At 48.5% G+C, this 21,983-nt stretch overlaps 1 protein-coding gene across 3 annotated transcripts in view; it reads right to left on the reverse strand.

Moving 5' to 3' along the window:
• Positions 1–201: 201 nt before the first annotated feature.
• Positions 202–21,983, reverse strand: part of MALL (mal, T-cell differentiation protein-like) — a 33,650-nt gene continuing 11,868 nt past the window's right edge. For all 3 annotated transcript variants that reach the window (XM_011926383.1, XM_011926382.1, XM_011926381.1), the window contains 3 exons: positions 6,414–6,581; positions 2,361–2,483; positions 202–495 (listed from right to left, as the gene is read on the reverse strand). In XM_011926383.1, the coding sequence (XP_011781773.1) occupies positions 433–495; positions 2,361–2,483; positions 6,414–6,581 (354 nt within the window). In that variant the 3' untranslated portion in view covers positions 202–432. The remainder of the gene's footprint in view (positions 496–2,360; positions 2,484–6,413; positions 6,582–21,983) is intronic.

The following is a 21,983-nucleotide window of genomic DNA, read 5'->3' on the forward strand; positions in this document are numbered from 1 at the left end:
TCAAAAAAAAAAAAAAAAGAAAGAGAATCAGAATCAGACTGAGTATTCCCCTGGACCTACTCTACGGAAACCCACAGCTGAGGCAAAATCCCCAAACAGACTTGACATTAGTGGAACTGGGATTCTCCATTAGTGGAGTGAGGGCTTTGATGTGAGTTGTCTAGAAGAGCAAGTTCATGGTCAGATAATTCCAAGAGACAGTTGTTTTCTCAGGAGAAAGAAAAGTGTCGTCCTATTCAGCAGAGTGAATTTAAATGTCCAAACGAAGTGTGTGGTGTCATCGCTCAGTCTGCAAGGACGCTCTGTTAATCCTGTGGACGTTTTAGTGGATCTTCGGTTTATCATCCAGATGTCAAACGTTGGAAGCTGCTTTTGGGAACCAATAATTGGGGCTCTCAAGGAGCACTTCCCCCTTGGCCTGGTGCCTGTGCATCAGTGGTAATAGATGCTGAAGGCATGGAGGATGTAGAGCAGTGTGGTGATGAAGGCGAAGAACTGGAAGGAGGTGGAGAGTGACTGTTAGAGACAGCAGCTCCAGCTCTTGCCCACCCCGCAGGGACCCTCAGCCCCACTGCCCAGGAGGCCACCCATGACCCTGCCTCCACATGATGCTGCCTCCTCGCCTCCTGCCTGGCCTGAGGGCAGCAACCCCTGGCCAAGGACTCCCTCTCCTGGAAACTCTCCATCAGGGCATCCCTGGGGCCATCCTGGTGTCCTGCCCCGACTGCAGTCTCTGTTTCATCTGCACCTGGCTGTGAAGCAGGTTCACCTCCACTCTAGCCCTGGGCCCATATCCCACACTGACCTCCTGCCTGAGGCCCACTCTCCTCTACCCACCTCCAGCAAACCTGTGTTCTGAATACTCCTACAGCTCCCCTCGCTGGTCCAGAACACCGCTCTGAGCGGCCGCTTATCAGCTCCTTGTGACTGTTCAGACCTCCTCCAGCATTTCCTGGCTCACACTGAGCCCCTGACATTTCCTCACAAGCCCAGTAGGCCTCAGGGTCCTCCTCTCGCCCCGCTTCCTGAGCCTGACGCCTGTGGCCCTGACTCCTCCTGCCTCCCTTGCCAGCCATATGCAAAGCCACCCCAAAGGCTACTGATTTCCCTGCCTAGCTCTTGGGACATTCATTTCTCTCTTGTCTCAGCCACCGGCATCCCTCAGCAGGACTCCTCATGGCCTCACTTGTCCATTTCTGCCTGCCCTGACCCTTGAATCTGCTGCACCATTCAGGCAGGGCAGGCAGAAGTGGACAAGTGAGGATACTTCTCACTCATGGGGAGAACACAATCATGTTGCCCCACATTGAAGCTGTGTGATGGCTTTGCTCTTTTCTCAGGGTAGGGCCTGTCACCTTCACCTTTCGGGCCCTTCCAAACATCCCAGCCCCACTCTGCCCCACTGTCCACTCACACGCTCCTCATTCAGTCAGTCAGTCAACAAATATCTTTTAAGCACCTGCTTTCCTTCAAGAACAACTGTGGGTATAACGGTGAAGAAAATATTCAAAAATTCCTGCCCTTATGGAGCTTACATTTGAGAGATAAGAAGCAGATAGCAGCAAGACAGACGAGTGACACACACATGAGTTAGATGGAGGTAAATGCCACCCACTGTGGGGTACACTGAGACCCTCTGGGGTGGCCACTAGATATTTCAGCTGCCTTCCAGCCTGTCTGCCTCCCTTCCCTCCTCATCAGGTGAGTTTAACTTCCTAAACCTGCAAGTCTAGCAATGGCCCCTGCAGCCCTCCATGGCCCAGCCTGTCCCCAGCATGGCACCCTGCTGTTCACCCATGGTCAGCTGTCCCAGCTACACCGCCCTCCCGGCTGCCCTTGAGCATACAGAGGGACCTTGGCAGGGGTAACTGCCTGGTGGGATCTTAGCAGGGGTAACTGCCTGGTGGCCCCTGCCTCCTTCTGTCCTCTTGACAGGGCCTTCCTTGATGCCCCCTCCCCTGAGACCTTGGCATTCCACTTTCCCCTTCCCTGCTTCTTCTTCTCCCAATAGTTCAGCCATGCCGAGGGATGTGGGCTCCATTCCAAAGGCAGTGGGTGCCACTGGAGGATTTTCAGTAGGAGAGAGACACCTGTTCCAATTTGTGTTTTGGAAAAAAAAAAAAAATTCTGCAGACAGTGTTGGGAGTCTAAGAGAGAGGAAAGCTGGAGTGGGAATGACAGAAGGTAAAAGAGGACCCCTGAATATGGGTGCACAGGTTTACAGGGACACACATCCCTCTCCCTTGCTCACGTGGCTCCTTCACTTGAGGGCTCAGGGTCTATGCAGCACAAGGCAGAGTTAGACCTCCTGCACTAAACATCTTCTAGCCAAGACTGCTGTCCGTGGCCAGCCCACTCACCGAGGCTGCCGTGTTAATGTAGTAAATTCTCGGGTCCACGCTCTCGGAAACAATCGTGGCATGTACTTGTAGGACGGCAGCACTCATGTACAGGATGCCAGTGGTCCCGTGGTACAGGCTGTCCTGGAAATGCAGAGCAGAGCCATGCATGGCCATGTCAATCAGGTGAGCATTTTCCTCTCTGACTACATAGCTGTAAAGAATGAGCAAACGAGGCAGGCCAGCTCCCCCAGACTCCTGCTTTTTTTTCTTTTTCTTTTGCAGTGTGATTTGGTTTGGCTCTATGTCCCCACCCAAATCTCGTCTCAAATTGTAATCCCCATGTGTTGAGGGAGGGATCTGCTGGGAGATGATTGGATCATGGGAGCATTTTCCTCATGCTGTTTTCATGATAGTGAGGGAGTTCTCGTAAGATCTGATGGTGTAAAAGTGTGACACTTTCCCTCTCCTACTCTCTTCTGCTGCCGTGTAAGGCATGCCTTGCTTTCTCTTTGCCTTCCACCATGATTGTAAGTTTTGTGAGATCTCCCCAGCCATGCAGAACTGTGAGCCAATTAAACCTCTTTTCCTTATATATTACCGAGTCTCAGGTAGTTCTTTATAGCAGTGTGAGAACGGACTCATACAGAAAATTGGTACCAGAGTCAGGCACTGCTATAAAGATACCTGAAAATGTGGAAGCAACTTTGGAACTGGATAATGGACAGAAGTTGCAACAGTTTGGAGTACTCAGAAGAAGACGGGAAGATGTGCGAAAGTTTGGGACTTCCTAGAGACTTGTTGAATGATTTTGACCAAAATGCTAATAGTGATATGGACAATGAAATTCAGGCTGAGGTGGTCTCAGATGGAGATGAGGAACTTATTGGGAACTAGAATAAAGGTCACTCTTGCTATACTTTAGCAAAGAGACTGGTGGCATTTTACCCCTGTCCTAGAGATCTGCAGCACTTTGAACTTAAAAGAGATGATTTGGGGTATCTGGCAGAAGAAATTTCTAAGCAGTAAAGCATTCAAGATGTGACCTGACTTTTCCTGAAAATGTACAATCATATGCATTCACAAAGAGATGGTCCAAAACTGGAACTTATGTTTAAAAGGGAAGCAGGACATAAAAGTTTGGAAAATTTGCAGCCTGACGAGGTAGAAAAGAAAAACATATTTTCTGGGGAAAATTTCAAGCTGTCAGCTGCAGAAATTTTCATAAGTAATGAGGGGCCCCAAGACAATGGGGAAAATATCTCCGGGGCATTTCAGAGATCTTCACAGCAGCCCCTCCCGTCACAGGCTCAGTGACCTAGGAGGGAAAAATGGTTTTGTGGGCCAGGCTCAGGGTCCTGTTGCACTGTGCAGTCCTGGAACACAGCACCCTGCAGCCCAGCTGCCCCAGCTCCAGCAGTGGGCGCCAAGGTACAGCTCGGACCATTGCTTCAGAAGGATAAGCCCAAAGCCTTGGCAGCTTACACATGGTGTTGGGCCTACAGGCATGCAGAAGGCAAGAACTGAGGTTTAGGAATCGCTGCCATGATTTCAGAGGATGTATGGAAATGCATGGATGTCCAGGCAGAATCTGCTGCAGGGGTGGAGCCCTTATGAAAACCTCTACTAGGGCAGTACAGAAGGGAAATGTGGGGTCGGCGCCCCTACACAGAGTCCCCACTGCAGCACTGGCTAGTAGAGCTGTGAGAAGAGGGCCACCATCCTTCAGACCCCAGAATGGTAAGTCCACTGACAGTTTGCATCAGGCACCTTGAAAAGCCACAGACACTCAATGCCAGTTTGTGAAAGCACCTGCAGGGGCTGTACTGTGAAGAGCCACAGGGATGGAACTGCTCAAGGCCTTGGGTGCCCACTCTTTGCAACAGTGTGACTTGAAAGTGAGACATGAAGTCAAAGGAGATTTTGGAGTGTTGACATTTAATGGCTGCCCTGCTGGGTTTAGGATTTGCATAGGTCCTGTAGCCCCTTTGTTTTGACCAATTTCTCCCATTTGTAATGAGAGAATTTATGCAATGCTTGTACCCTTATTGTGTCTTGGAAGTAACTAACTTGCTTTTTGATTTTACGGGCTCATAGGCAGACAAGACTTCCCTTGTCTTAGATGAGACTTTGGACTTAGACTTTTGGGTTAATGCTGGAATAAGTTGAAACTTTGGGGGACTGTTGGGAAGGCATGATTGTATTTTTAAATGTGAGAAGGACATGAGATTTGGGAGAGGCAGGGGTATAATGATATGGTTTGGCTCTTTGTCCCCACCCAAATCTCATCTCCAATTGTAATCCACATGTATCAAGGGAGGGACCTGGTGGGAGGCGACTGGATCATGGGGGCAGTTTCCCCTGTGCTGTTCTCATGATAGTGAATGAGTTCTCATGGAGTCTGATGGTTTAAAAGTATGACACCTCTCCCTCCCCTCTCTCTCCTGCTGCCATGCAAGGCATGCCTTGCTTACCCTTCACCTTCCACCATGATTGGAAGTTTCCTGAAACCTCCCTAATCATGAGGAACTATGAGTCAATTAAACCTCTTTTCTTTATAATTTACCCAGTCTCAAGTAGTTGTTTATAGCAATGTGAGAATAGACTAATACACAGTGTTTTAAATGTAATATCTATGCCATAAGCAATGGCAGATTAATAAAGATCAGTATATTTCAGTTACCCAAAGTCAATCTTGGTCGGAAATATTAAATGAAAAATTCCAGAAATTAACAATTGAGTGAGTGCCTTTCTGAGTGTAACGATGAAATCTTGCACTGTCCCACTCTGTTTCACCTGGGATGTGAATCAGACCTTTGTCCAGCATGTCTACACTGTCTATGCCACCCATGTTAGTCACTTTGTACCCATCTGGGCTATCAGATCAACTGTTGTGTCATTGCAGTGCTTGCATTCAAAGAATCCTTATTTTACTTCATAATGGCCCCAAATTGCAAGAGTAGTGATGCTGGCAATTTGGATATGCCAAAGAGAAGTCATGGAGTGCTTTCTTTAAGTTAAAAAGTATAAGCTTTCAACTTAATAAGGAAAGAAAAAAATATGCTGAGGTTGTTAAGATCTACAGTAAGAATGAATTGTCTATCTGTGAAATTGTGAAGAAGAAAAAAGAAGTGCATGCATAGCATAATCGGGGTTCAGTACTATCTGAGGATTCAGGCTTCCCTTAGGGGTCTTGGGACTTGTCCTCCAGAGATAGGGGGGCCACTGTATACTGTCTTAGGTATGCTGAGGAATTGTTTACTTTGTATACATGTGATAATGTGAGAAAGTTGGCGGGTTTTCTTGGAAATATACTGAAGTGTGTGGAATAGAATGGCATGATGTTTGGGGTTTGCTTTAAAATTCCTTAGCGGGGAAAAAGGCTAGATGAAACAAATGTGGTAAGGTCTTGATAATGCTGCAATATGGGTTATGACTACATGAAGGCCTATAATGCAATATTCTGCACTTTTAAATATGTCTTCAATTGTTCGGTATGAAACACTTTTAAATGGTTTTTTGAGATTATGCGATAACATAAAAATTAGTGAAGTAATATTAAATGAAAGCATCTACATCCAAAATTATTTGTAGAGTATAATTTATATAAATATGTGTGTGTATATATATGTGTGTGTGTATGTGTGTGTGTGTGTGTGTGTGTGTATATATATATATACTTTGCATATAATTCATGTGGGATATGGAAGAAATAACCTGTCACAGGGATTGTGATAGGGCCTTGAGATGGGACTGATTTTTTCCTACTAGCATTTTCTTCAGTGTTGCTCCAAGGATTTTACCAGGAAGAAAATTTAAGGGAAACACATCAGAATATGCTTGATCAAAGGGCATTGTGTGTTCTCCTAACAGGGAAGGCAATGAAGGGGAATACAAGGAATGATTTACTCTTGCAGAGAAATGTCTTCATTTTGGCCTGGTAGTAACATACTAAGATAAAATGTCTTGGTTCCATAGGAGCCTAGCCCAAGATCCCTCCCTGCCCAGAAAGGCCAATTGTCCTCACCCAACCCAGGACGTCCACCCAGGAGGAGCCATGCTTCTGGTTCTTACCAGAACTCTCCAGGATTCAAATCTTTTGTAAAATCCAAACAAGTAAGACAACAGGAACATCAAGGAGATGAGAAACGAGGTGAGCGAGACATACATCACCCATCCTTGCAGCAATGGGAATACTACGTGGGTGGCAGCTACCAGGGTCCAGACCAAGAACCCAAATATCTGGAAGATAAAAGCATAAAAGAAGGGGCTTCATTATAGTATGGAGCATGTTTCCCTTTGCAGGGCATCTCTTTTCTGTGTCTAGCTACGAGTTCAGGTGAAGTTAGGAGGGAACCAAGAGGGAAATGGGGAAGGAAGCCTGGCCCCTCTGAGTCACGGTAAAGTCAGGTCCGATTGCTAGAAAATTCAAGGGGTTAATGCAGAGGTCACAAACAGAGGGACTCAGCCAAGTCTGGCCTGTGAATTTGTCTTTTGGCTCAAGCAGTACTGGCATGTACACTTTTAAACAATTCTGAATAAGTTCCCAATGTTTAAAACAGGATATTTCACATGGAAAATCCAGATTTGGGACATTTCTTTAGAAATCTGTGGTTCTGGCCACAGGGTACCCATTTATCAGGCCAGAGTAGGCTGAAATAAGTTGTGACTGTCTCTTTAAAAAGGACCTGGAGTCCTCAGTGGACCACATCCCCTCACCCAATTAACCTCACACCATGCTGTGGGACATTCCCTGTTGCTCATTGACACTGTGAAATTGTTTACCAATGAGATAGAGCTTATTTTTATGTATTTGTTAGCCACTAATATTTCCTCCTCTGTAAAGTTTTTTATTTTTTTCATCTGTTAAATATTTTAAAATAGATTTTTCTTTTTCTTATTGATTCATAGGAATTCTTGCTAATGGTGTGGATTTCATGGACTGTCATTAACATTGTAAATATATTCTGCTAGCATTCACATACTTTATGGTTTCCTTTGATTAACTAAGCCCGTAATTTTAAGGCAGTTGAATATATCAATCTTTTCCTTTATTGACTATGTTTTTATCAAGTGTAAGAAATTCTTCTCTGTTTTGAGTCATGAAGATATTCTTGCATCCAAGATTTTCCTCTTGAGATAATTTTCCTTCTTCCTGGAGTGCACCCTTTAGTAATCTCTTTAGTGAAGGTCAGTGGGTAGTAGTCAGTTTGATTTATTAGAAAACGTCCTTAAATTTCCCCTGACAATTATTTTCTCTCTGCACTTCCGAGATATATTTCCGCCATGTTGTATATTTTCCGTATGCTTCTGTTGTGTTCTGGCTTCCACGCTTGCTGCCAAAAGGTCAGCTATCCATTGAACTCTTGCTTTGTAGGAATCTGTCTTCCTTATTTGGCTGTATTTAGTCTTCACTCTGTCTTTGGCATTCTGCAGTTTGTGAAACAGTGATACCATGTGTCAAGATGTGGATATCTTTTTATTACTCCTGCTTAGTGTTCATTCTACATTTAATATCTGAAAATTCCATTCACTTGGCCTTAATAGCTTTATTCTGCAGTTTGTGGCTTCCATTAACTTCCATTCTTGTTCACTTGTTTCCTCTTATGTTTAGTGAATTTTGATTGGGAGCTCATGTCTGTGGAGGTAGCTCAGTTCTGAATGATGTATCAGAAACTTTCTAGACCAAACAACTTCACTCACATTTTTTTTCTTGAGGGAGTCTCTCTGTGTCACTCAGGCTGGAGTGCAGAGGTGCAATCATGGCTCACTACAGCCTCCAACTCCTGAGATCAAATGATCCTCCTACCTCAGCCTCCTAAGTAGCTAGGACTACAGGTACATACTACCACACCTGGCCAATTCTTATTTTACATTTTGTAGAGACAGGGGCTTGCTTTGTTGCCCAGGCTGGTCATAAACCCCTGGCTTCAAGCAATCCTCTTGCCTTGGCCTCCCAAAGTGCTGAGATTACAGGCATGAGCCACTGTGCCCTGTCTTCAAGCCTTTAAAAAAAAAAAAAAAAAGGGGCTTGCTTTGTTGCCCAGGCAGGTCATAAACCCCTGGCTTCAAGCAATCCTCTTGCCTTGGCCTCCCAAAGTGCTGAGATTACAGGCATGAGCCACTGTGCCCTGTCTTCAAGCCCTTGTCTATAGCTCAGCCAAAAGATATACAACTTGAGTTCTGCTTTCCAAACTATATCCCTAGTTTTCTGGGACCAGCAATTCTTGTATTACAACTGGCCAATACATAGACATAGATGTGTCACCCTTTCACTTCTGAGGCTTCCCCTTGCTGTTGTCAGCTGTTGTCTTTGAATTTATGGAGCATTCTTGGGCTCTGAAGGAGAAAAGGGGAAAAGGAGGTGAGAAGCTAGAACTGAAGCTAGAATTTGCTCCCAAAACTAGTACCTTTAAAGCACCAGTTCTGGGAGCAAATTCCCCCTTAACAATCAAAATCCAAGTGAATTTTGGAAGTCCTAGGCTGGTCTGAGACTGCCGGAGAATGAGTCAAGGCGGGCTTTTCCTAGGGAGGGGGCGGGAGGGATGGAAGCCGCTGTCCTCTGGCTCCCCCTCCACTGTGCTGTTGCGTGTCAATCCCAGTGACAAGGGCTGCTGATGCTTCAGAAAGGTACCAGGGCTCAGCTTTAAGGCACTTGCCAAGAAGCTATGAGAAGTGCATTAAAATGCTGGCACATGAACAATGCTGGTTATTAGTGATTCACCAGGTACTTTACAGTTTTTTAAATGCATTCACACAGACTGCCTCATTTAGTCCACACACCAATTCTAACTCCCTTGGAAAGACCAGAGAACTACCATTTGATACCTTCCACTGCTTACTGCCAGCTCACCTGTGCCAGGCATGGAGACAGCAAGGGAACCTCAACCACATCTTGCCAGTCAGTGCCTGCAGAGGGGTCCTGGTCCCCCTCTTGCCATCAGAAGCTTCCTTGGCCAGACACAGTCATGCATGTTACTTGCATTCGCATATTTAATTTTTGCCACAGTCCATGAGGTAATACTGTACCAGAGGGGACTGGGGCCTGAGGTCACACAGGCAGTGCGTGGTGGGACTAGGACTTGGTGTAGGACACTTGTGGTTCTTGCCCCAAAAACCAGATTTCATGGCCAAAGGCAGGGCCAGGTGGAGGCTCCTAGAATGTGCCAGAGGGTGGCCTGCTAGAGCCTCAGCCAAGGTCTGCCTGGGGCATTAAGGGCCTTGATGCGGATATCATACCTGCAGTCTCAGGGAGCCCATCAGCGGCCTCCTCTCTCTGGGTTCCAGCTATGGCTTAGGGATCCCTGTCCTGCCTTTCACAATAGGCCAGGGGCCTCTGAGCATTTGGGAATCTACTCAAATGTCGCGGGAACCTTCCTGCAATGGCTTCAGTGTTGCAGAATCAATGTTCTGCAGAAGAAAGTCACTCACTTCTTGTTTCCACACCCCTCTACCTCCTGAACAGTAGGAGGGACCAGAGCCAAGGGCTGCGGGTGGATTTAAACTCGGTAGAGTTCGTGATCTCATTTCTGTCTCAAGTAGTCTAGGTTGGATTCCTTATAGGTGTGAAAACTTTGAGCATTTGTTTTTACTTTTTCTTAAAGCTCACATTTGGCTCTCCAAATTTCCTGGTGGCCTAAATTGCTTTCCCATTTTAATGCTTATTTTTGTATTTCCTCAGAGCAGGAGATATTTTTCAATGGTTGGGGCTGGCCCTCAACGTGGAGAAATATTTGATTACAGCGAGCCATTTAGAGCAAGTAGATTTCAAGCACAACTTTGGCAGATCCTTTTCTTATAAGCAAACACACACAGTCATATATAAATTTTCCAAAAGGCTGAACTGACACTTGAAAGGACATCTTAAGGAAAGATGGAGCTTAACGATAGGTTTTTAAAACCTATTCTTCTCTAGAACATGCAGAGCTCCTTCATTTTCCAGAAAGTTTGTTAAGAACTAGAATATGAGGACTGGGGTAACAACACCCAGACTGGAGTCCAGGAGGAAAGGGCTGACGCCAGGTTTGGAGAGGGAGGTTGAGCCTGGATGTTACCACACCAGATAGTGAGAAGACTTCCAAAGCCTCCTCGGGTCCGGCCAAAAGGAATCAGCAGACTCTTGCTGGCCAAACTTGGGTCCTTCCTGGGACCACTTGGGCTGCTTACAGCTATGATGGATTGGAATGCATCAATTAAGGTAAAATCCATGAGTTCAAAATGATACTTAAAATAAAAACTTCTTTGGTCACTTTTGGAGGATGCTTATTATTTTGAAAACTGCTTTAAAAGAAAAAGAAGCTGGCAAAAAATGTGTTGTGGGGGCAAAGAGCTTCTCAAATACACACATACCAGAACACTACACTCCAGGTGGCACTCTTAAGTCCTACTACTCCTAGAACCCTTTGGGGACTTCAAGAAAGCCCCAGGGTCTGGGTCCTGCCCCAGAGAGTCTGCTTGAACAGGCAAGGGAGGCTGCGTTGTTGAGAGTTCCGCAGGCGGGGTGGCCAGGGCTGAGAAAGCCTGAGGCCAGCTCTCTGCTTCTACTCTCACCTCCAGTCCATGCACCATGCAGTATATTTCCTCCTGGGTTTGAGTCCCAGCTCTGCCTGGTGGGCAGGCCATTTAGCTTATCTGTGCCTTTGTGTCCCTGTCCATCAAATAGAGGAGGTGGGGGTCTCACTGGCCCCCCTATCATCCGGCCCTTGTGATGGTTTGGTGGGTCTGTCTGGCACATGGTGAATGTCGGCTGTAGTAGCCATAACCATTTGGAATGGCACAGAGGGCAGGAAGGGACATCGTTCCATGAGAAAGATACAGAGGAGGGAATGTCCAAGAGAGGCCTCTCTAAAAGATGGGAAATTCACTTTTGGAAAGGAGGGATGAGAGATCAATCAGCTGGGTGGGTGAGATAACATTTAGAGGGCACAGACCCTTCTTATGAGTTGATTATAGCTTTGGTCACCAAGAAAAATGTACCTACACACACACACACACACACACACACAGTTTTTGCCTACAAATCTGGGGGCTCACAGACCCCCAATGTCCGTCTGCAACCTCCCAGTTGAAGTCCATTGTCACTTCTAGGTTAAATAACTTTGCCATCAACGACTCTATTACTTTGGCAATATTGATAAAAACATTAAATGCACATACTGTTCAACTCAATAATTTCACTCGATGGGATTTGTCCTACAAATGATGCACATGAGCAAAATGACAAAGATAAAAGTTGTTTATTGCAGCCTGTTGATTACAGAAAAGCTAGGAAATGACTCCTTTATTCAGAGGGAACCAGTTAAATCAATTATGTCTGCAAAGTGAAACACTCAGCAATCTTCAAAAAAATAAAAAATAAAAGAGAAAAGTCTATATCCCAAAATGGAACACGCTCCAAGAATTTGTAAAGGCACAGACCAGTGTACCCAGTGTGCTATGATTTGTGCAGAAAAATCAGAAAATACGTGTGTGAGTGTCTGTGCATATGTGCATTTGTTGCAGGTGAACAGAATATTCCCAGAATGAGACCCAATCAGCCAGTCAGTGCCTTGGTCTCGGGGGAGCAGAACCTCTTGGCTTGGAGACAGTTTTGAATGTAGGACCATGTTCACATTTAAAATAACCCAAAACAAATAATATCTAAATTTAAAAAGAAAAGAAAACTGCGTGGGCACTGGAGGTTCACTAGAGAATTCTGAATGGGAAGAGATAAGGAGGATGGCCTTTGGGGAGAGTGGATCTGCTTACCCACACAGAGCAGCTAGAAGCCCCTCACGGGCGGGAAAAGGGCTGCTGCAGGGGCCGGGATCACACACAGAGGTTCTGAGACAGACGCTGCCTGAGTAATGACGCCCTGGGAATGGTGAAGGATATGTCAAAAAGATGCATGGTCTCAGGTCTGTGTGGCCAGGGCTCTGGGCTGTGGCTGGGAGGTGTGGGTTTGGGGTGGGGCAGACAAGGAGCTGAGAAGCAGGGAGGAGTGCCAGGGTTGGGTACCTGGTGGCAGGTTTTTCTGCATAGCTGGGCGTTGCTTCAGCATGGCAGGTTTCATGTACTGCCAACCCCAAATTCCTTTGCTTACTGTGTCTCTTTTTTTTGTTTTCTGGGTCATGATGAAAAATGTTTATTTTAGTGCAGATTGCTATCAAAAGTTTTACAGCTTTTGCAGGAAAGGGTTGTGTTAGTCCAGCTTTCATGACAGCTTTGCCTCTCTTTCTCTTCCCTGGTACTCAGGTGACCACAGGCTTCATAAAGCCTCAAAAACTTCAGGCTGAGAGGAAAAGGCCCCAGTCAAGATGGGTGCGGCTCATGTCATCAGCAGACAAGTGAGCCGGGGTCTCCTGATCCCACCATGGGCCAGGCAGGCATGGGTTCTGTAAAGGACACACGCGGGCGTTGCCCACAGCGGGAACTTGGATGCCCCAAAGGCTCCCTCTGCCACTGTGATGTTTCAGGATGAAGGAAACGATTGCCCCGCGCATTCAGGTGTGCAGAGTGCATGCTGTTTAAGTCCAGGCTCTCTTGTTACTATATACCTCTCTCTCTTTTTAAAAATTGTGGTTAAATACATATAACAAAATCAACCATCCTAACCATTTTTCAGTGTACAGTTCAGTGGCATTCGTGTTCATTCACACTGTCGTGCAAGCATCACCACCATGCATCGCCAGAGTGCTTTCCATCTTGCAGATCTGAAACTCTGCACCCATTAAACAATAACTCCCCATTCTTCCCTCCCCACAGTCTTTGGCAACCACCATTCTACTCTCTGTCTACTCTGGGTACCTGATATGAATGGAATCATGTCGTGTTTGTCCTTTTGTGACTGCCTTTTCTCACTTAGCATAATGTCCTCAAAGTTCATCTGTGTTGTAGCATGTGTCAGAATGTCCTTCTTTTTCAAGGCTGAATAATATTCCATTGCATATGTGCGTCACGGTTGGTTTATCCACTCATCTGCTTATACACACGTGACTTGCTTCCACCTTTTGGCTATTGTGAATAATGCTGCTATGAACATGGGTGTTAAAATAGCTCTTTGATGCACACCCTTACAATGTTAAAACAGCTGAGTGCAGTGGCTCACACCCGTAATCCCAGCACTTTGGGAGGCCAAGGTGGGGATCACTTGAGCCCAAGGGTTCAAAAGTAGCCCGGGCAACATGGCAAAACCTTGTCTCTAAAAAAATATAAACATTAGCCAGACACGGTGGCACATGCCTGTCATCCCAGCTACTTGGGGGGCTGAGATGGGAAGACCACTTGAGCCTGGGAGGTGGACAGCCTTGACTGTGCCACTGCACTTCAGCATGAGTGACAGAGTGAGACCCCGTCTCAAAAAAAAAAAAAAGGAAAAGCGAGACAAGGCCTATCCTGGGGTTGTGCTTCAGACCCCATCAGGCAGTTGCCATGCAAAATGCCTCAAGAGTCACAGCTCTGTCAAACAGATGTGCGCATGTCCCTGCCACTGTAGCATCCCTTGGGAGTTTGGTTCTGTTCACGCAAAATGAGTGGGAGTTTGGTTCTGAACACGCAGCACTAAGGGGACCTCGCAAAGGACACCTTACAGCACAAGAACTCAAACAGGAAGGCAGAGTGTCACCTTGCTTGACCTCAGCTGGGAATGTGTGTGCATGTCTGACAACTCAAGGTTTTCGCTGCTCTGAGCATGTCAGTGACTGTGAAAGTGTCAAGTGTATTAATTTGGGGGTTACAAATACATCTTAGCAGAAGTGGGTGAATTTGCAAATACAGAATCCAGGAGTTATGAAGGTCCACTGTATTTTCAGTGTCAAAATTTTCTTCCATCGAGTTGATAAAACCTCATTTACTCAATTAGGCCCTAATCAGTGTATATGGGGGTTTTTAGCTTTTTCCTGTTACAGATGCTGCTGCAGCAAATACCTTGTGGCAGAGAGCAGAATATATTCTCTCATGATAAACTGTTTCTGCAGGATGAGTTCCCCAGCTGGCCTTACTGGTGAGAGGTATAGGCTCTCACCAGTAAGGGGATGTCGCTGCCCATGCCATTAGACTCATCACATTCCCTAGCTAGGAACACATACTTGACTTAGTCCTGATCAACGAGACAGAGGGAAAGTCTTCCTGGTGCCTAAGAAGGGGGCACAGGGCACAATGGTCCCTTTCTTGCTCTGGCCATTACTGTGCAGTGGTGAACCTGAAGCCATGAAATGGAGGAGGAGAAAGATGAAAGGAGCCTGCATCCCAGAAGACACAACCGAGCTGCTGACCCAGATTGCAGGACACGAGATAGTGCATTTCTCTTCTGTTAAGGCCAGTCCCAGCCAGCGACAGCCCTTTCACAGCACTGCTGAGGAGTCCCGGGGATTCGAGTCTGTGCATGTCACTCATACCCCTCGCCTTCTCTTCAAACACTCCATTGACTCCCATGACTCCCAGGCCAGACTCGGGACACCCACCCTCTGCCTTTGCGCCGGGCTCCCCAAGCCTCCACCACATCCCCCAGTCCTGGGACTGGCAAACTATGAGTGAGACTCATTCATGGACTGCGACTCCATTTAGAGGATTATCAACCAGCATTAAGAACTGGAGCCGACCGGGCATAATGGCTCACACGTGTAACCCCAGCCACTTTGGGAAGCTGAGGTGGGAGGATTGCTTGAGGCTAGGCATTTGAGGCCAGCCTAGGCGACAAAATGAGATCTTGTCTCTAGAAAACATTTCAAAAAGTTAACCGAGCACACCTGTAGTCCTAGCTACTTGGGAGGCTGAGTGTGGGGAGGATCCTTTGAGCTCAGGAGTTCCAGGCTGCAGTGAGCTATACTTGTACCACCGCACTTCAGCCTGGGTGATGAGCAAGACTCTGTCCCCCACTGCCCCCTCTGCAAAAAAAAAAGAACTTAAGCAGAGTAGAATTATAAAGTATAGGAGTGTATTTTGTACAGGAAAGGGAAATACTGTTTCCTGGATCTTTTGTTTCACTCTCTCACACACACACACACACGCGCACACACACGCCTGTAGTGTACCAGGGTGCGATGGAAATCTCTCTTTTTTTGTGGATGAGTTTGTGGAAGCCCTTGCTCCAGCGTGCCTTCCTTCCTGCCCGCCCCTGGACCACTACTCCCCTTCACAGCACTGTCCCATGGGTAGGCCACAGCCCAGCACAGGGCCCCAGCCTGGCGCCTGCAGCATCATCCCAGGGCCTGAGGGACCATGCGGGGGCCTGGGTGGGAGTGGGAGCCGCTGAAGAAGGTAAAGGGAAATATGGTGAGATGACAGGCCCGTTGTCAGGAAGAGTGGGAGGAGCCCTGGAGTGCCCTACCTCTGTGGGGCTGGAACTCCCTGTACCCCAGCTAGGGTCTTCCACACGCATGCTCCTACCTCAGGTGCCACAGCTGGAGGCCAGGGACCCAGCCAGGCTATGCTGGGTGCTCCTGGGCAGGGCTCACCTGACTGCAAGTCTCCCTGTGGGTGGCTCAGAGACCCAGAGCCCACCTGGGTGCTGCTTACAACTCATGAGGCAGCTCCCACCCCCATGTCACTGGCCCTGCAGCCTCATGAAGCCTTCTGATCAGCCATCCTTATCTCCTTTGTGCTTTGAATACAGGAGGATGCTGGCTCTAAAAGGCAGAGGGGCATCCTCAGTTACCCAGCAGGGGCGTGGCAGGCCTGTCTCCTGTACCCCAGGAGGACCCTGAAAACGAGTAGCATTGCACAAACGTTCCACGCTCTGCAGTTCAACCTAGCACACTTCCAAACCCTGAGTCACATGGGGGGATAATTTCTTTTTCTGTGGCTTTAAGGCTAGCAGGAAATTGCCAGCCCAGGCCCCTAAGGCCTCCAGGGAGGGCCGGGTCTCATCTCCCACTGGATAACAGTGTTGGCGGGAACTTCCATCCAGCACTGGTGGGAACTCGTGTCCGCAGCTGCTCGTGGCTGAGCGAGTCATATCAGGGGGTCCTAGGTACCCATAAGCACTCACAGGATGGGGCTGGCAGTGTGCCCCACCTCTCTGGGATGGGTCCAGAGTGGCAGGAAGCGCAGTCCGGGAGGGGCCCTGAGTCAGGGCCAGGCATCCCCATTCCTGCTTCCTCCTCCCCCAGCACCATGTCCGCCCATTCAGACTGACTGCCTTCACTTTTTATTGACCAAACAGTACAGATTTACAGATTTGCAATGTCATATAAAATTGACTAATTAGAACGTTCTTTTCCATCCAAAGTCTAAAGCGCTTTTCCTTCTTGTCTCTTAAAGAAAAGGAAGGGGACAAAATTAAACACAGCATTTGGGGGGCATATTTTCCCTTTTGTCTACCTGTGCACCTTAGGAAAGCACAGACACGCTGTAAAGCAGCAAGGGGAAGGCATCCTGCTCCCGCCGCGGCCCCGTGGCTGGGCTTCCCCACGCTCCCTGGCCCTCCGCCCCAGTGTCCTCTTCCTCACTCTCCCTGTTTGGTCCCATACATTGATTAACTTCATGTTCCTGCCCATGTGCCCCCCAGGAAGTTGCCTAATGATCCCTGGACTCAGGCTCAGGGCAAGTCCCCATGCTCTCCTTTCTCCTTAGGAGCCCACAGACATTTTGTGACTAGTAATGTACCTGCCCTTCATTAGGCACCAGGTCACTTAGTCCTAGTTGATTGATTGCCTGCTCGGCTCTCCCCAGCTGACCCCCAGTCTATCTATGACCAGACCCTGAAAGGCAGGGACCAGACCATGTCACCTCCTCCAGGGAGCCATCCTTGACTACCAAGCCCCGTTCGGCATACTTCCCCTAGGGTCACTCTCCACTTTCATTGTCTCTCTTTGTCTCTTCCCTGCCTCCTGCTGGGACTCTGAGCTCCTGGAGGCAGGACTGTCCCCTGAGGTCTCTGTCCCTGGGGTACAGCACGGAGCCTGGCCTAAAGCAGGTGCATGGTACATGTCACTGATTCACTTGAGAAAGGAGGAGGGGGCTGCTGGACACACCACTCACTGGCTGCTCACAGCCTCAGCTTCCTGGGACAGACGCCCGTGAAGGTGGCACCGCCTGCCGCCTTCTGGGCCTTCCACTGTGGCCCGGCCACAGACTGGCATCCTGCCAGGAGCCTGAACCAAATGGGGACAGAGATGTATTTGTTTCATCCTCACTTACTTCCTGCTCCATCACCTCCCAGGCCCCAGAAATTCTCCCAGTAGGGTAGGGAGCAACCTTCCCTCAGGATTCCCCAGGAAGGCTTTTCCCACCACCCTGCCTTCTCCCTCACCCCACTGGCACCCCTTGTCATCCTGAGATGCCCCACCGCCCTGGTACACAGGACAGACTACTAAAAATTGTGCTGTCAGAGAGGACGGTGCTCAAATAAATACACCTTCCCCTCTATACCTCCCCCAACATCACGGGAGCAGAGAGAGAGTCCAGATGGGCAGTGCTGGGGGGAGGCTGGTCGGGGTATCTGTGAATAGTGCCGAGGTAGAAAAGCAAAGCTCAAAGAATCCAGGCTTCTTTGAAAGAGGTCTGAAGACTCTGGAGTCTCAGACCCACGATATTCGGCTCCTCTGGATGGGGAGCCTACTGAGGCTATACTCTGGGACCCCGCTGGTATCTTCTAGGGACAGTTTGTGGCCAGGGGACAGGAAGTAGTGCCACAGGGAGCTAGTGCTGTGGAATGTGGTACAAGGGTTGGCCCTGTCCAATGAGGTGGGCCCTGTGTGGGGCCTGAGCAGCCATCCATTCTGGCCGAGATGGGGGAGTCTGACTAGGTAGTGACTGAGGGACAGGCTGGTCTCTTCAGGAGGCAAGAGGGCCCGAGGCTAGGGGCTGGGATGGGCAAGGCAGGGGAGGGGCTGGAGAGGATGGGTGAGGCAGGGGAGGGGCTGGAGAGAGATGAGGGGGCAAAGGCCAGGGTCCTCGAGCTCCTCCCCACTAGGGCCCTTTGCCCTGTGTGTTATTAATCTGGAAAACACTCTAGGAGCCTCTCCTGACTCCCACAGATCTGCCCTGCCCAGGGGAAAGTTCTCCGGGGAGAAAGCTCCTGGGAATGGCGGAGAGAGCCAGCACTTCTACTGGCAAGGCTCCTTATCTGGGGCTCACCCTGGGTCCAGTGGGTCAGACTGCCCGGGCCTCTCTGTTAGGCTCCATGCCAGCAGCCGGTGGCTCCTTCAGGGCAGCCGTCAATTCTGTGTACCCCTCCAGGTGGGCTGGCCTTCTGACAGTGTGCTTGGTTGTCTGTCTTGGCCGAGTTGAGAGAGGCCACTGGTTCAGGGACGGCTGCTCATGGTCCTGCTGGACGGCCAGGGAAAGACCAAGGCTGGAAGTTCAGACAGGGGCCAGAGTGGCCACGGATGCGGGGCCAGGCCAGGTGGTTCCCAGCGTCTCTCTGCTGTGTGGTGTGGGCTCCCTCAGTGACTGGGTGCTTGCTAGGTTCTGGCAGGGGAGGACTTAGAGGGAGGCTGGGATGTTAGGAGAGAAGTGGGGGAAAACTTCCTGCTGCCTTTTCCAGGCCTTGCCATTGTCTCTCCAGAATCAGCAGCAGCAGCTGGAGATGCGTTTCCCAGTGCCCTTTCTTTAGGGTGAACACTGTCTCCCAGCACCCACACACTGGTCTGAGCACTGACAAGGCAGGGACAGCTTCATCTACAGGTTTGAGCATCAGCCTTGTTGCCCTTCTGTCCCCAATTCTAGGGGTGGGCGGCAGGCGCTGTGAGCGCTTATTATTCTCTGGATTGTTCAGCGGCCCCTTTCTGTTCATCCAGACTTCCAACAACTGTGTTAACAAGTCCCAGTATTGAATACCCTCCGTGTGAAGCACCTATCATGGTTTCTGTTTCCTACTGGACCGTGACAGGCACAGCACCATTACAGATTTGTTTGTCTGTTCTCCATCGCCCTCATTACGCATCAGGCTCCATAGGCAGGGGCCATGTCTGTCTTGTTTATCTTTGTATCGTCAGTGCTTGGCAGAGAGAGAGTAGCTACTCAGCTTGAATGAATACTTGGGATTTAAGTGGGGGATTTAAGTCTTCCTTCTACCCTGACTTTATGTATTTGTTAACTTCCTGGTCCTAGGGAGCCCTAATCTGAACAAGAAAATGCGTCACCCATCAATCTAAGCCCTTCAAGAATATCAAGATCCTCCTTGAGTCAGCTTGTCCCGACACCACCTGGCTCCCAGGGCCGCTGGGCAGCTGTGGCTGGCTGTGCAGCCCTTGCTTTTCACCTCTCTCCTGTCCTGGAGTGCCCGTTGCATCTTCAGTGTGTTAGTTGCACCACTCCTTTAAGACAGGCTCATGCCTTACCTTATCCCCTCAAAGACTGTCTTATTTTTGTCTGCCCCTAAGAGCAGAGCATGGGGCTAGAGTGGCAGTAGTGTTTCAATAAACACGTGTTGACTTATAATTGCTACTTCTCTTACAATGCGCTTTCTAGTAAGAGGTCCGATGACCGCCAACGATAAAGTAGTATGGGCTGGCATTATGGAGCACTCACTCACCATGTCCTGATACTTCCTGTGAAGTCCACATTCAAACTCCACAGCTGTCTTATAGGATCCTTGTTTCTCTTTATTGTTACTCTTTCCATTGTTGATGAAACTGCGGCTCAGAGTGATTAAGTAACCTGCCCAGGGTCTCACAGCAATGAAGAAGCAGAGCCAGACTTTAGGCCCCATCCTGACTGACTCTAGTTTACTGAACCTGAATACACCGTGGCCTCCCAGAGGACGGCCTGGGCCTGACCAAGGCAGGAAGGCCAAGGTGGCCACAGGCAGTGTGGGGAGGTTCACATCCAACTCCTGCCCCATGGCCCTTCTCATCTTCTCTCCTGGGAGGCCTTGTTCTTCCCAGCCCAAGGCCTTCCCTTTCCTCGTGTCCTCCCGTCCTTGTCTTCCAGGGGACATCCTTGGCCATTATTCCAACGGGACCCCATGGTCCCGTGGGCACAGTGGTTGGTGGCTCCCATGTCCTGCAGGAGAACAGAAGAGAAGGGTGCTGCCCTGTGGGAGCCGGACCAAGGATAGGAAGAGGCCATGTGGGAGTGAAGGGAGGGACAGAGACAAAAAGGCTGAAGCGTGAAAAGAGAATTGTAAAATAAACTGGGGTGAACTGAATTAACTTTGCTGCTCCTGGAATTAGAGAGAACTGACAGGGGAGCAGAGGAAAGCAAGGGAGATGATCTTTCCTCTTGGAAAACTCAATTTTAAGGCACAGTGAGAAGGAAGAGGAAGATTCCTGCCCTAAGGTCAGGCCTAAGAGGAGTCCTAATTTCTTCTCCCAGCCCCACCTAGTCACTTTCAGTGCACACGGAGTTGGCCCTAGGGGGTTCCCAGGGGGCCCCTGGCTTCCGTGAGTTTCAAACAGGCTCTTCCATATAAGCAGAGTAGAAGCAGCAGCAGGTTGGAACGGAGGTGATACTGGCCATTTGGGTAAGACATACAATAAACTTGCTGAGCTGGAAGAGCTCGGGATGAACTTCTAAGGGCTCAGAGGATTTCCCTCTGACTGACATGCTGGAGAGTTAAGCAGCTAAAAGGAAAACATCCAACATCAAACAAAGAGTTTGCATGGTCTCCCCTTTTAACTTTCGGAACCTCTAGAAATCTTAGCTGTTTGTTTTAAACTAGTCAAAAATCTCGTAAGTCAACTAGTGACAAGGTTGACAGTTAAAAGAATTTATTGGAGTCATATTCATAAAGCATTTCCTTGTTCACGGTCACCTGGGTTAGCTTGCAGCTTCCACCTTTAAGCTTATAAAAAAGCTGATGAGTCACCTCCATCAAACAGGTAATGGCATGGTCAGTCCCCAGCACCCACAGACAGCTGGCCCCAGAGCAGGGCAGGGGTGTGACCGCACCCACCCCAGGCTCCCCCAAGGCACACACACTTGCTGCATGAAGGAGAGAGTTCTCATCTTAAAATTCATCCATTCAAACCTTTTTTGCACTTGTAGATGATGTTTTAAAATTAATATTGTCTTTAAGAAATCTAAATTCACCGGTAAACTACATAAAACATGAACTTTACTGATGAAGTTTCAGCAGTCACTAGTGGGGATGTAAAACACAGAAGTTATTCTCCAGCCACTCCGGAAAATTGTTTGTCGGGGTTTCTTAATACTTACTACACCACCCAGCAATCATACAGGGGCATTTTCCTGGAGAACTGAGCATTACCCCCACACAAAAGCCTGCACACAAGTTTTCACAGCAGCTTTATTTGGAACAGCCAAGAACTGGAAACAGGCAAACTGTTTCTCAATAGGCGAATGGTTAAACAAATGACGGCAAAGCCAGACCACGGAACACTACTCAGCAGCAAGAAGGAAGGAGCTATTGACATAGGCCACAGCTTGGATGGTGCTCAGAAGCGTTAGGCTGAGTGGAAGACGCCAACCTCAAAGACCCATATACTGTGTGGTTCCATTTATTTATATAACTTTCTGGAAATAACAAAATTGTAGGAATGAAATTTGTGGTTTTCAGGGGTTTGTTCAGGAGTGGTTGAGGGAGGGCAGGGTAGGGGGTGCACTCTGAAAGGGTAGCACGAGGGAGCTCTTTGTGGTGAGTGGCAGCCCTGTACCTTGATGCAGTGGTGATTCCCTGAATCTACATATGTGAGAAAAGTGGAGCCCCAAAGTACCAAGGGCGGTTTTTGGGCTCTGATACTGTACTACCATTAGGAAAGA

This window comes from Colobus angolensis, unplaced genomic scaffold (assembly GCF_000951035.1).
Source record: "Colobus angolensis palliatus isolate OR3802 unplaced genomic scaffold, Cang.pa_1.0 Scaffold682, whole genome shotgun sequence".
NCBI lineage: Eukaryota > Metazoa > Chordata > Mammalia > Primates > Cercopithecidae > Colobus > Colobus angolensis.